Genomic DNA, 13,763 nt, shown 5'->3' with positions numbered 1-13,763 from the left:
TTAGAGAAAAGGGAAAGATTCAATTTTACTTTTTGGTGTTCTGTCCACTTTCACCAAATGTGTGTGACAACATTTTCATTTGTTGCGAACAGTATTTTTTTCTATTTCTCTGCTACATCAAGGTAAGACTGTAGGTGTCAGTCAGAGAAAGTTTCTGGTATTTGCTAGGTGCGTAAAATTTCTTGTCTGAAACCATGAAATATATCCGAAGAAGTATGATTGTTTTAAAGTTCTACATGGTAAACTGCACTTGCATGATATTCTAGGTTTAAACTGAATTTTTAGGGTCGGAGTGTTGCCATACTTCTTTAGATCCTAGGGGTTAAAAACAGTTTTTACAAGGTAAGTAGTAAGAGGATTCCCATTTTTTTTATTTTTGTAGGGTTGAGTTACCAAGAGGGATTTGTAGTCCATCTTTGGAAGTTTTTTGATTCTTTTTGCCAAAATGACAGCGTGGAATCTCACTTGTGGAGTCTTGAAAAGACAGGCCTGTTTAACAGCTGTGATCTTCAGGCCGCTTTTGTGCTTTTCTGTGACTGTTGCAGTCACTTGTTGCCGTGAGTAAAATTCATCGTATTGAATTTCAACTGGTTTGAACAAGATATATCTCGTTCCCATCCTCCGAATCCTAGTGCAAGCCCAAATATTTTAAAGAAGTGGTATGCAAAAACTGTCGTAAAACTTCCCTCTGTAGTCCTTATATAAAATTTTTGTCTAGTCGTATACTTGGCTCTTCACGCGAGAAAAATATCAGAAATTCCAATGTCTCGCACTTTTTCAGTACAGAAGGCTATATTCAAACTCGACTGGGAAGATATCACTCAAGACCCTTGTATTTCGATTCAGTTATGTCATCAAGATTGCCTTCTTGATGTTACGATTTTTCCAAAAGAAGGCTCCTCTTGGATAGGACGTCAGATAGGCTTATGCTGGTATGAATAGGCAAATTTTGTGGTATAATCGTAATCCTTAGCTCTGAGTTAGCAACTACAATTTTTTAAAACTAAACTAGGGAGCAGCACTTCTGTGAACAGTAGTGGTAAAACTTCTTTATTCTCCGACGCGTCGATTTTGGGACCGTAGCCCCCCAAAGTATTTTTGTCACCTTACTTAACACGTTTTAAATTTCACAACTTCGCCTGTTCCTGTTCGTAAGTCCGGCCAGGCCTCTATGGTCATTGGCCCCCGTAATAGTCGCTAACTTTGGCTTATAAATACAGGTGTTCAGTGATCCTTGTAAAACTCCATGAAGAAGTCTACGGCAGTAAGACGAAACGCGTCAGAGAATAAAGAAGTTTTACAACTACTGTTCGCAAAAGTGCTGCTCACTAGTTTAGTTTTGAAAAATTAATTAAAAATTGGTTTACTTTCTTGCCCGTCTTGTGATACTTGTACAGACAACTGTAACCGCTACGTTGCTATTACTTTTACTATTTTATCCCCAACACAGTGAACAACTTTGAAGTAAACTTAATTTTGTTGCTCAGCCGGCTCGATTGGCGTCTCAGGCGTCCTAAGAAACCTTGTACCTGTTCCTGGTTTTTTTATTTTTTTTTACTATGTACGGAAATATAAGATTTGAGGTGAAACAATCGAAAGTGTTCCTAAACGGGCCATAATATTGTCTCCTAACAATTTTACTGTGTGATAAATGGCGAAGTTGCTTTGATACAGTATCTTTATTTGATGTCTATACTAAGCTTTATATAATGGTTCTTTTTCACTTTAGCATTGTTGATGACTCCGAAATGTACGAGATACAAAAACCGTTCCGTTTAGACGAGCTGAACAGAATATCTGCCTTCCTAAATAACTTGGTCTTCAAAATGTTGTGGAACGAGATGGTGGAGGGTATGTTCATGTTTCTTAGCTCACGATAAATGAGTTTCTTTCTTCTGCTAGCCCCCTCCCTCTACATTACGCAAAACACGGTGGGACATCGTTTTTCAAATTGAAAATAACATCACCAATCGGAGAATATGACATGACGCGGAGAATTGCTGTTCTTTGCCATTTGGTGCAGTTAAAACCATTTCTAGAAGGGGCTTTCATAACAGCCTTTTTTTTCTGCAATTAGCTCAGAGTTCTTGTCGTAAATGTAAGTACTGCTCTTTAGTATTAGCTCTAGAATTCGTCCTCTGTTTTTGTTCATGACTGATGATGAGGTATTTGTCACCAAGAGCCTACTTTCCTGGAATTTTTTAGAATCACGGATGCCGATGTTAAACTCAGCCCATACGTTGCTGATGATACTGTATGACAGAGATTGCAGACGTCCTTTCACCTCTCAAGATCAGTGGCTTGTTAGGTTAGTATTTGATACTTTTTTTTTTTTTCCAAAGAACTCGATCTCACCATGTGCAGTCAATGTATTGTATGTTCGTGGGCCCTGTCCATCGGGGCTTAGACTCAGTAATCGGATGTGCGAGGAAAAAAATTCCGAGCTCGCTTTAAGGCTTGGCCCAATTTATATATCTGACTTTCAGATACAGGCCATTCTCCCACTGGGATGTTAAGGGCCGATTAAAGGTAAAATTGAAACATACTTTTACAGTGTACCGTCAAAGAGTTACACTTGGAGCAATATCCTATGTCTTGTAACATCTTGGAACATATCCAGCAAGTAAGAAGGCAGAGGACTTCGGAACCTCTAGAATACAAGTCGAGCTCCCAAACTTCTCAGCCATGCTGCCTACAATAACGCCTCCTCCCGCTTGACTTTTTTCAGTATTTGAAAGACCATTATCGAGACAAATGTATCATTTTTGAGAGAAAAGAACGTCTCCAAATTAGTTGACGAAAAAATCGCAACATCCAGATTGCGGCGTTAAGGTTTATTGCATTTTTTACAAATACAAAACTATCGTGGACGCAATCCTTATTGTGTTGTCTTCGTTTCCATCTATTTGTATTTGTTTGCTTGCCCTCCTTTTACACCACAGGTGCATTAAGACGAGTATATTTGTATCAGAACTTGAAAAGCGGAAGGAAGGCGCCCTGATGGTGATTCAGAAAATACCACATGTTCTACCTCACAGACAAGTATGCTGACCTATTTGTAATGTATTCCTTTCTTTTAACTTTTACTCTCACAGTGGAAAGAGCTGCTTTAAAGGTTCACTGCAACTCAAATCTTTTCAGCTTGTGCTGTTTAATATTTTGCAGAGGGTACAACTGTTTAGGAAGTTGGTCACCCAAGACAAAGAGGAGCTTGGTATCACTCGTCCATCAGATGACTTTTTTCCTCAAGGGACGCTGATTACAGTTCACCGAGCGAGATTGTTGGAGGTGAAAGACGTTTTATATAGCTTGCAGGAACTCCTAGCGAAACAATACTAATGTTTTAAGCTGGTCGGAAGAAGTGGTAAACCTTAAAAAATTCATTGTTTTACAGAAAGTTTCTTTAATTTTGTAAGAGTTGAGTATTTCATGATTTGGGGCAACAAATACCTAACCGGAAGTTTTGAATAGATGTTCCGTTAAAAGAAAAAGAGCTGTAAAGGAAGACACCATATGGAGAAAACGAAAAACGGCCGATTCAGTTGTAAAGTTAAATTTAATCATTTGTCCAGTTTATAAATTTGAATCGATAGGTTTTGTGACATTTGACGATTTTTGTCTCTTGAACTGACTAGGATGGCTATGAACAGCTGGCCTTACTCCCAACTCGGTCATTCAAAGGAATCATCCGTGTCAGGTTTATTAACGAGCAGGTGAGTGTCTTTGGACGGAAAAGAGAATCAGAAAGACCTTAAAAAATCAGGAATGACACAAGGTTATTGGTTTGCCCATTAGGCAGCACTACTCTTAAATGCTCGCCTCATAATTTAAACTGTTGAATTACTTTTTTTTTGTTACATGTAGGGTCTCTCCGAGGCTGGTATCGACCAAGATGGCGTGTTTAAAGAGTTCCTGGAGGAGGTGGTAAAGAAAGGATTTGATCCATCACTTGGTTTATTTAAGGTTAGGAGAGTTCTTTGGCTAATTTATGTGACCGTATTTCCAGAAGTTTACGTTTAAATATGTGTCATTGTTCGAGTTTGATTGTGTTGATAAATAACTTTGATATCACAGGAAAAGGGGTGGAAATTCTGAGTTAAAGCAAAGTGATAAAAGGGAAGATCATTTATTAACCCTCTCACTCCCTGTCTATCATGCCCTTTGGCATTTAAGCAATGTACAATGCAATTGTACACAAGGAGTAAGCAAAATTTAAATCAAAATTTCTTGATTTTTGCCCCTTCCTACTCCTGTGCAATGTTCATTTATCAATTTTATGCCACAAAGGTCTCCATTCTAGTTACATAGACCAAGAATATTAGCCACCGCGAATCAAGAGGCGCTCTAAAGGCGTACCTCTCTTCTAGAGTGCCCACGTACAGGCCTCTTGTTGTTTCACGTGATAGTTTTAACACATTCCTGGTCCTTTAACTCCCAAGACCTAATTGTTAATTTTCTCCTCTAGCTGCTGCATTCCTTATAAATTAGTTAGGAGAAATTGGTGTTAGATCAAGATGGAAACTTTGAGTATTCTCATTAATTGTTTGCTGGACAAAGTAAGGATGTTATAGGGAGACGTTACGTGTTAATCAATTCTGGGAGTTAAAGGGTTAAAAAGAGATAGGAACTGAGGTTGAAAAAATAGATTACTGTGGTAAACGGCGTACTGATATTACGTTGATTCTCTTACTTGGAATTGAACATCGAACAGCAATAAGTTAGAACTCTTACTTGAATGCTGGTGAATCGAGCGATAATGTCCTTTACTTCTAGATGACAAGCGGCGAGGAAGAGCGATTATTTCCGTCGAGCACGTCTTTTATTCACAACAACCATTTAAAATTGTTTGAGTTCTTGGGTAAAGTGCTGGGCAAAGCTCTATACGAAGTAAGTTGAGTATTTATTTAGTCCGCCTTAGTTATTACCATAACCATTTCCGGTACCACCAACACTAAGCAAATGATTCTGGAAACTTTCAGTTATTAAGTCTTTGTTTTCGTATACGTATGACTTTATAACTGACTTAATTCTATTTAGGGTATGGTCGTCGAAGTACCATTTGCATCGTTTTTCCTCAACCACATTCTTAGTCGACAGCACAGCAGTTTGTACAGTTCAATAGACGAACTTCCTTCCCTTGATCAGTCACTATACAAAAGTTTATGCTTCATCAAGGTTTGCTTCTTCAGTGAACGTTTTATTTCAAATTTACTTGTTTTATAAGAGATAAATCAAGTTACTGCCGCTTTGTGCAGCTCAAATGGGAGAGCATTTGAAACCCCGACGGGACCAGCATTTGGGGTTTGAAAAATAACTGAGGACGATGTTCCGTACTGACAATCAACAAATTGTACCCTTGCTGGTAACGAATAGGGCAAACATTTACAGGTGTTGCGGTCCGGTCTTTCTCTGTTACGATGTCATCGTGGGGTAGAAAAATGCATGGAGATGGTGGCTGATAACACCAATCTAAAAATGTGAGAGTAAATGAGGTCAGAACTCCACTTCACTAGTGAGCTTGTCTTCCCTTTCTCTATTTTGTTGACCAGACGCATTCCATTTCCCACTGCTTACCATCGATAGCGTTCTATGTCATGGAATCCAAATTTTTTGGTATGGGTAAGATATTGGCACTAAAGAACTAAATAAAATGACTTGAAGAATGGACAAAGAGGACACGATTCGTTAACTAGTATTACGGCAACCAGTAGTATGTTCTGTGTCACGCACATAAGAAGCAGTTAGTTATGTGACATTCTTCCTTTATTTTCAGCATTATGATGGCGACGTTCGAGATCTCGAACTGTCATTTTCCTTCAACGAAGATGTTCTTGGCAAGGTAGGATCTAACTCCTTGTGTTTGCTTGGCCTGGAACTAGCCCTTTTTTTTTTCTGGCCAAGCCAAATGTGGTATTCAGCCATTTTGATCACGAAGCTATAGCACTTTTCCGAGTTCCTATTAAAATTCTATGGTGAATCCTCTCACGGACTCACTACCAGTCTTCCGAAACAAGAACAGAACATACGTTAGAAGACGAATCTACAGTCCAAGGTCTCCCTTTTGCCGTTGCCTTTTAATCGGAGTTGTTGATTTTTGGCTTATGTTCAGGTGGTCACTCATCAGCTCATGCCAGGCGGAAATGTTATGCAAGTCACAAATGATAATAAGTGAGTGGAGTTCTGCATTCTATTAATTTACTCGTTTGAGTATGATCAACGTTACAACGGTTACGAATAATGTTTTGAACGCTCGAAGCAAAATTTTTTTGCTTAAAGTTGCAACAAAAGTCAGTTTGCATTAAAAGAACGCGAGGAAAGTTGTAGATTGTAATCAACTGTTTAGTAGGACCCTTTCCAGATTGGAAACATGTATATGTTTTTGTGGGGCACATGATCAATTTCAGACTGTCATTTGAGATTTATTGACTAACAATTTTCAGTACCTCGAGATTGGATTATGCTCACATATGCCTAGAACGATATATGCTCATGTAAGATGTAAAATTTTGTTCGTCATTCTGGAAAAGGGTCATCATTTCAGGCCAGTGATTTTGGCAGCTCTCTCCGCGATTCAGGATGATATCGATCCAAAATGGGCGCCAAAAAAACATTCGCTGTTATTCAATCCGAAGAAACACTTGATGTTTTTGAACTTGACCTAAAATGTTCTCTTTATTTCCATACAGGATAAGTTATGTTCACTTGATGGCGCACTATCGCATGTGTGTTCAAATCCGGGAACAAACACTTGCCTTCATACGGGGGTTTAAGTCTATCGTGCGACATGATTGGTTGCAGATGTTTTCCGGTCCTGAACTCCAGAGACTCATTTCCGGTGACAATGCTGCCATGGATCTGAGTGACTTGAGGTATTGTAAATCGTAATAATTAAAACTGACAGTAAAACGTTAGGATGAAGTTTGAAGTCACAGTGAAGTTAAGTTTTAATTTAGGCAAACAAAATCTTATTTACCTACTCTACAGGAATCATATTTTAGTTAAAAAAAGAAACCTCTCTTTTCATCTTCGGCCGCAGATTATGAACCATTATAATGGACCCTGGGAAGTTCTGTCGTTAACTTTTTGAGAGACTACTGCTAAGGTTAAATTTAGGCCAAGGTTTTTCACCTCTATTTTTTATTTTTTTTTTTTGCTTTTTTTCTTTTTAATACTAGCAAAATAATATCATGTTATCACGATTGGTGAGTTGTCCTTGACTGAGTGTTGTCTTATCCAACCCACATCAACCCATAGTGTAACTCCGCTAGGAAAGTTTGTATTTGTTGCCTTCTAAATTCGCAGACGTCACACAAGATATTACGGTGGTTATCATAACAATCACAGAGTAGTCAATTGGTTGTGGGATGTACTGGAAAAAGACTTTTCCGAGGACGAAAAATCTAGATTTCTTAAGGTAGGGTTGTTTATAGTTTACTCGTCCTAATCCTCACTAAAGCAAGAAGTGCGCCTATTAAGTTTAGTTTAGGTTTAATATAATTTTTTTTTCAGTTTTTATTCGATGTTGAAAGAAATTGTTTATCCCTGTTATTTTAATTTTAATTTTCATTACCTTTTAACATCCATGACCTCTGTTTTGTTATCCCCTTTGCCTGTTATTATAACCTTAGCTTCAAGAAATGACTCGCAGGCTAGGTAAACTTATGAACAATGGCCTTACCACTCCTTTGACTTGGACGTCAATTAGTGAACTAAACATTTCGCTAATTCCCCTAGTTTTTGCGCAATTGTTGTTTTTTCGCAAGGACGCCGTGTGTGTTGTGGTCAATTGTTCCAGCTTACAAACTTCTCCTTGTCTAACCGCAGTTCGTTACGAGTTGCTCGAAACCTCCGTTGTTGGGATTTGCTCATCTTGAGCCTCCGTTTTCTGTTCGATGCGTGGAGTGTAATGATGACGAGGTGAGTGATTATTTAATGAAAGCGTGATTCACATGTTACTTCGCAGTCGCTAAACAAAATCACTCAAGATCTTCCGATGACACACGTGACGGTTTGCTCAGTGTAGTGACTTCCCTGGCATGCCAGTTTCTTTTTGTTTTTTGTTTTAATTTTCCTGACTAACTCTTCTGGTTGCACACCAGAAGAGTTTTTATGGAATTTTGTTACACCCATCGCTGCAAATCGCCAGTAAAGTTGACCATTAAGGCTGGCTTGTTTTGGTCGCATGGCTTCTCAACAGACAACAGGGATGTTTGGCTTCGGACAGAGAAAAAGGGAGCGGATAGGCATGAAAAAGTCGTTAAGAGTGTCCACGCCCATATTCAGGGCTCGACACCAACTTTTCAACCTTCTAGCCAAGTGGCTGGTGACAACTTAGATTTTATAACAATTTCAGTTTGCTTACTAGCCAAACTGGCTAGTGGAAATCGAAAACCGCTAGCTAAAACTGAAATTCTACTGGTCCGTGGCTAGTTGGCTACCGTTAGTGTCGAGCCCTGAATTATTGATGGTGAAGTTTACTCCTGATTTTCGCTGGCAATTAAATTTGCTGGAATCGGTGCTCAAAACCTAAACTATGAACAAAAAGGTGTGAGCCTGATCCCATTGAAGCGACGGTGTTGAGTTAGATAGAAAGTGCAGTACAGGTAGGATTTATTCTAACCTCGAATGAAGCTTGCTTGTTACTCAACAGAAATAGCTGGCCTGGTAACGCCATCAATATGCTAATCCCAACAGATTGTTATTTGGGAGTTTGAATCAGCATCCGAGAAAGATAATGATAAAAAGTACTCTCAATTCGCTATGTTTTTCCTCGTCAGTACGAAGAACTCTTTTCAAAATTGGTACAATAGTTTTAATATATTGAAAATTCGTCTTTTAAGAATAAACACTAGCGAGAAAAACACACAACGTTTCGATGACTCCATGTCATCATTCTCAAGTGAGAAGAGAATAAAAATGAATAGTTAATTTATACCGTACGAAGGTGGCAAACGTAAAGTTTAAAATATTTAAAATATTTAAATAAATAATTGCGCGTGTTGAGTTCATAAATGTAAACTATTAAATAAATAGTTTCGCGCGTATGGAATCCGATTGTTTGTTCAAAGAGGGCTTCATCTTCTTTATGAAAAGCATTTCATGAACTAAACAGTCCAGTTTCCCGGTGCACTTTTTAAGTACGTTGAAATGCTTGGTCAGGTCGCCGATGGTTTGTAGGCCGTGGTCGTTCTTTAGATGTTTGCCGATGGCCGAATTACGGTGCTCATTAATACGTTGATGTGTCGGGTACACCAGCCGGCATTTACATCAACGTATTAATGAGCACCGTAATTCGGCCATCGGCAAACATCTAAAGAACGACCACGGCCTACAAACCATCGGCGACCTGACCAAGCATTTCAACGTACTTAAAAAGTGCACCGGGAAACTGGACTGTTTAGTTCATGAAATGCTTTTCATAAAGAAGATGAAGCCCTCTTTGAACAAACAATCGGATTCCATACGCGCGAAACTATTTATTTAATAGTTTACATTTATGAACTCAACACGCGCAATTATTTATTTAAATATTTTAAATATTTTAAACTTTACGTTTGCCACCTTCGTACGGTATAAATTAACTATTCATTTTTATTCTCTTCTCACTTGAGAATGATGACATGGAGTCATCGAAACGTTGTGTGTTTTTCTCGCTAGTGTTTATTCTTAAATGTCTAACAAAATCTAATGTCATTCGAAAATTCGTCTTAACGAAAAAAAAAAAAAACAACTCACTTGTACTTGATTAGAGCTCTTTCAGTAAACCGTATCATGACGCGGCTGCCTAATAAAACAAAAGGCACGTGTCGTAATAATTATGAAAAGGCTAGATTGAATTGATTGAAATTAACCCATTAGCGAGTCTTACTCTCCCCTCCTTCCCTCCCAAAAAAACAAAACAAACAAAAACAAAATCTTGAAGTTGAGAGAAAGCCTACCGGAGACTTTCCTGTAATGTCCCCAAATAATGCTTTTCGAAGACTTTGCTTTTTAGCATATTAATGTCGATTTCCATGCCACGCTCACTGTTTTAACCATCAATCCTTTTATGAACACCTGTCAAAATCGTATGAAAGCTAATAGGGAAGTTGGTTTTGAAGCGCTCTGATTCGGAGCTTAAGAAAATTGTATCCGGCCAACTCAAGGTGGACGGAGAAAGAAACTCTATGCTTATTTATCTCTTAGAAGAGTTATTAAAAACAATTCCTCTATGTCTCAGGATGAAGGTGACACTGTAGGCAGTGTGTTTCGCGGGTTTTTCAGCGTTGGTCGGCGGCACGATCCAGTTGGTAGACTGCCCACCTCATCCACTTGTTTTAATTTGCTCAAACTTCCTAACTATAGGAAGAAAAGCACACTCAAAGAAAAACTCCGTTATGCAATCAAGGCCAACGCAGGATTTGAACTTTCATAATCAATGACAGCAAAAGAGGAATAGCCACTTCGTTTCTTGCCCAAAAGGATCCATTCTCAAAGGTCTATCTCCTTGTAAAGCTACCACTAACTTAAAGGAACCTTTAAAATATTGCTACAGTTGGTAAAAACGAAAACCCAGTGAGATAATTATCCACAACAGTAAGCAAAATTTGAGCTAAGTGGCGGCAAGACAGAATGAGGATAAGGATGAATAGGTCGCATTGCAAAGGAAGGACTCGAAAGACGTATGTTAAATTGTCCTAGTTAGCTGGACCGGCACTCCATTTAGCCGCTTTGCCTTTTCGACCAAAGTCTTCGATCCCTGTTCCCGACGAAAGTATCACAACTCAAAAAAGGAATTTGCTTGAGGACTCACCGCACATAAAGTAGAACTGAGGTCGATTGTCGAGCACGATCAAGATGATCTGCCGTGAATGTGCTACAATCTCTTCTTTATATGAAGGGTTCGTACCATCTCACAGAAACAATTTTCAAGGACTTCCAAGACTCAGATCGATTTTTCCAGGACACCCAAAAATTCTCATCATCCCTTTAATTCTCATGAGTGACCAACCCACTCCCACAGAATCAAGATGGCAAGTGATCAGATTTAAAGGAATATTTATATGTGAATTATCGACTAGTTTGATCAGATGCTGAATTCCAGTTTTCCAGGACTTTTGCATTTGAAATCGGTCTTTACTTAGTTGTCAGTGTGACGTTTATTTTCTACGTCAAAGAAAGTAAAAAATGATAAATCGCCATACCAAGAGCACTTTTTGTCGACCTATTACTTCCACACTGAATCGTTGCCGTCGTGGTCTCCTCGGATAAGTCCGCCAAGTTCGTCCCAGGTAAACCTGCTTATTTAGCCTGCGTAGCGGCCCTAGAGGGAGGGGGAAGTGGGTGGGGAGCCCAGCGGAGAGAGGCTTGGGGAGAGGAAAGGAAGGGCCTGCCAGGGACCCCATGGATTCTTCGAAACTCTCACCGATTAATTATGCGTATCGTGTTTCGAATGTCAATCAACAACAGTCAAAACTAATCACGAAGCGCCATTTAAAGACGTAAGCCAGTGAAGCATGGAAAATACTACAAATAGCAGAGCACTGACCCATGCAAACTGTCAAAACACTGCCGCACGTGAATGAAAATGTCGGACGACAAGGAAAATTTCAAAGAAAAACCTAAGAGGGGTAGAAAGCCTTATATAGATGTTGTAGAGTATTTTGAAGGATTGCTATTTTGAGTATTTTTAGGTTTACCTTTTGTTTTGTTAAGTCTCGCTTTATGTGTTGACGTGTTGTTTTTGTAGTTCTTTTGCCATGACCTTATGTTTCTGGTATGTACTTAAACTATTGTTAGTCCACAGACTTTTCTTGTTACCTTGTTAGACTTAATAATTGCTTGTTATGGTTTGAAATGGCTAGTTTCATAGGTGGTCATGTTTGGGTTGTTAAAACTGACCTTGAGTTTTACCCACACTGAAGATCCTGTTTGTGCGCGTGATTTTCGTGCGCAGCTCGATGATTGGCGTTTAATTGGTACCTTGGTGCTCACCAAGTGCTTCGGAGCGAGCCACCCAATTTCCCCCTTTGCAAAACAACGAATGCACAATGGAAACTCCCACAGTCAGCTAACCCAAACATGTCTGTGATTTTTGCATTTAATGCGTGACCACTCCTTGCTAAAAGTAGAAGAAAAATAGCAGAAGGAAAGCTAGCAGCAGCAGTAGGAGAAGAAGATACCCGAAACGTTGTAGTAGGAAAGAATAAAAAGAGAGAAGAGTCCAGAGTCTCAGTACTTCTCGTTAAAAGGCCAAGGTAAAAATCCCCCAACAAATTTGGTGGAGGACCCGTTATCTACAAGTTGGGGAGGACGCTTTTGGAATTCCTACAATTGTGAGTGGAACTTCGCTTCTATCAGCATGCTTTTCCGTTGCAAGCTAATTTTACTTTCTAAATATGAGTGATAGCCGAGGTCTTTATAACGATCTAGTCAGGGTAGAATGTAACAGTTTATTTAGTGTATAGGTCAGTTAGCTTCTGATTTGATTATCGCTGTTAAGGATCAATTTCAAGGTTTGGATTTTCAATTACGTGTCTTTTAACATTTTCTCTTTATTAGTACCGTTTTCGATTGCGTTGCTTTCATTTTTGGGAAATTTGGCTCATGGGATATCTCTTCAATAGTCCTCCTGATCACTAGGCAGCGAGCGCGAACCCTGGCGGAAGAGGCCGTTCGCCAGGAAGATTTAGCTGTGGGTTCGGGTTCGAATGAGTCGCCAGCCCCTCCTCCACCCGATTAGCAATCTAGAGTACCATTCTTTCGTTCACTTTTTAAATCAGCTAATAGATCGCCGAGGGCTGACGCACAATCAAATGCGTTCAGTGGGATTCCTACGCCTAGTGAATGTTCTCTAGTTTCTTCTTGTACCGGTAGCCAAAGTTCTGACTCCGAAGAAGATCTTATTTATGAGGGCGGAGAGACCAGAGAAAATCTTTCCGATCGTGAAAATGTAAGCGAAGATTCTCTCGAAGCTCGTAATGACTCGTTTGTTAATAATCGACATAATTCTTTAGACTCAAATCAGTTGTCTCTTGTACCAGCCTATGCAGAAATGGAAGCGCAAGTTAGTCAGTTATGCCAAGCAGTTGAACGAATGCAAGCTTCGGTTAATTCACAAAATAGAAGCGGCGGTGTGAAATCGTCAGTTACGTTTCCAGCTTTTAGAGGTGACGAATCCGAAGACGCTCATGAATTTGTGAGGAATTATAAGAGGGCCGGTAGATTAAATGGTTGGGACAGCAATAGTTTAGCATTAGGGCTCCCTCTTTATTTAAAGGGCTACGGTAGCGCTTGGTTTAGAACTTTACCGAGGGCCGACGAGATGTCTTTCGAAGAGTTGTCTGAGAAATTAATCACGCATTTTGCCTCCGGTGCTAGTGAGTGGCGCGGAAGACAGGAGGGCAGCGACGGCAACTAGAGAAAGAATCCGTTGCAGATTATGCCTATAGGCTCCGAACACATTGTGCGAGAATTATTTTGCCTAGGTCTGAGTGGACACACTATTTTGTCCAGGGTCTCATTCCCGAGATTCGCGAGTACGTTGTTTTGCAACGACCTGAAAATTTGGAATCGGCGGAAAACTTGCTAAGCCAAAAGAGTCAGTATTACAAGGGAATAAAGGCTGATAGTTTCGAAAGAAACTGTTTGGGGCTGCGTCGGTGGGAGTAACGAATTAATTTGGATATATCAACAAAGTTGAAATGGTAAATTAGCCACCGTAATGATTACAAAAGCTGACGTTTCGAGCGTTAGCCCTTCGTCGGAGCGAAAGTATTACAAGG

At 39.5% G+C, this 13,763-nt stretch overlaps 1 protein-coding gene across 2 annotated transcripts in view; it reads left to right on the top strand.

Moving 5' to 3' along the window:
• Positions 1–12,508, top strand: part of LOC111341892 (ubiquitin-protein ligase E3B) — a 54,325-nt gene extending 41,817 nt beyond the window's left edge. For both annotated transcript variants that reach the window (XM_088743853.1, XM_088743854.1), the window contains 15 exons: positions 383–557; positions 1,730–1,851; positions 2,206–2,308; positions 2,943–3,042; positions 3,166–3,288; positions 3,636–3,713; positions 3,865–3,963; positions 4,774–4,887; positions 5,038–5,175; positions 5,774–5,839; positions 6,110–6,168; positions 6,687–6,869; positions 7,303–7,414; positions 7,825–7,917; positions 10,220–12,508. In XM_088743853.1, coding sequence (XP_088599979.1) covers positions 383–557; positions 1,730–1,851; positions 2,206–2,308; positions 2,943–3,042; positions 3,166–3,288; positions 3,636–3,713; positions 3,865–3,963; positions 4,774–4,887; positions 5,038–5,175; positions 5,774–5,839; positions 6,110–6,168; positions 6,687–6,869; positions 7,303–7,414; positions 7,825–7,917; positions 10,220–10,414 — 1,760 coding nt within the window. In that variant the 3' untranslated portion in view covers positions 10,415–12,508. The remainder of the gene's footprint in view (positions 1–382; positions 558–1,729; positions 1,852–2,205; positions 2,309–2,942; positions 3,043–3,165; positions 3,289–3,635; positions 3,714–3,864; positions 3,964–4,773; positions 4,888–5,037; positions 5,176–5,773; positions 5,840–6,109; positions 6,169–6,686; positions 6,870–7,302; positions 7,415–7,824; positions 7,918–10,219) is intronic.
• Positions 12,509–13,763: the final 1,255 nt, after the last annotated feature.

Source organism: Stylophora pistillata, chromosome 13 (genome assembly GCF_964205215.1).
Source record: "Stylophora pistillata chromosome 13, jaStyPist1.2, whole genome shotgun sequence".
NCBI lineage: Eukaryota > Metazoa > Cnidaria > Anthozoa > Scleractinia > Pocilloporidae > Stylophora > Stylophora pistillata.
The sequence above is the reverse complement of the archived record's forward strand: the minus strand, read 5'-3'. Positions and strand labels throughout refer to the sequence as shown.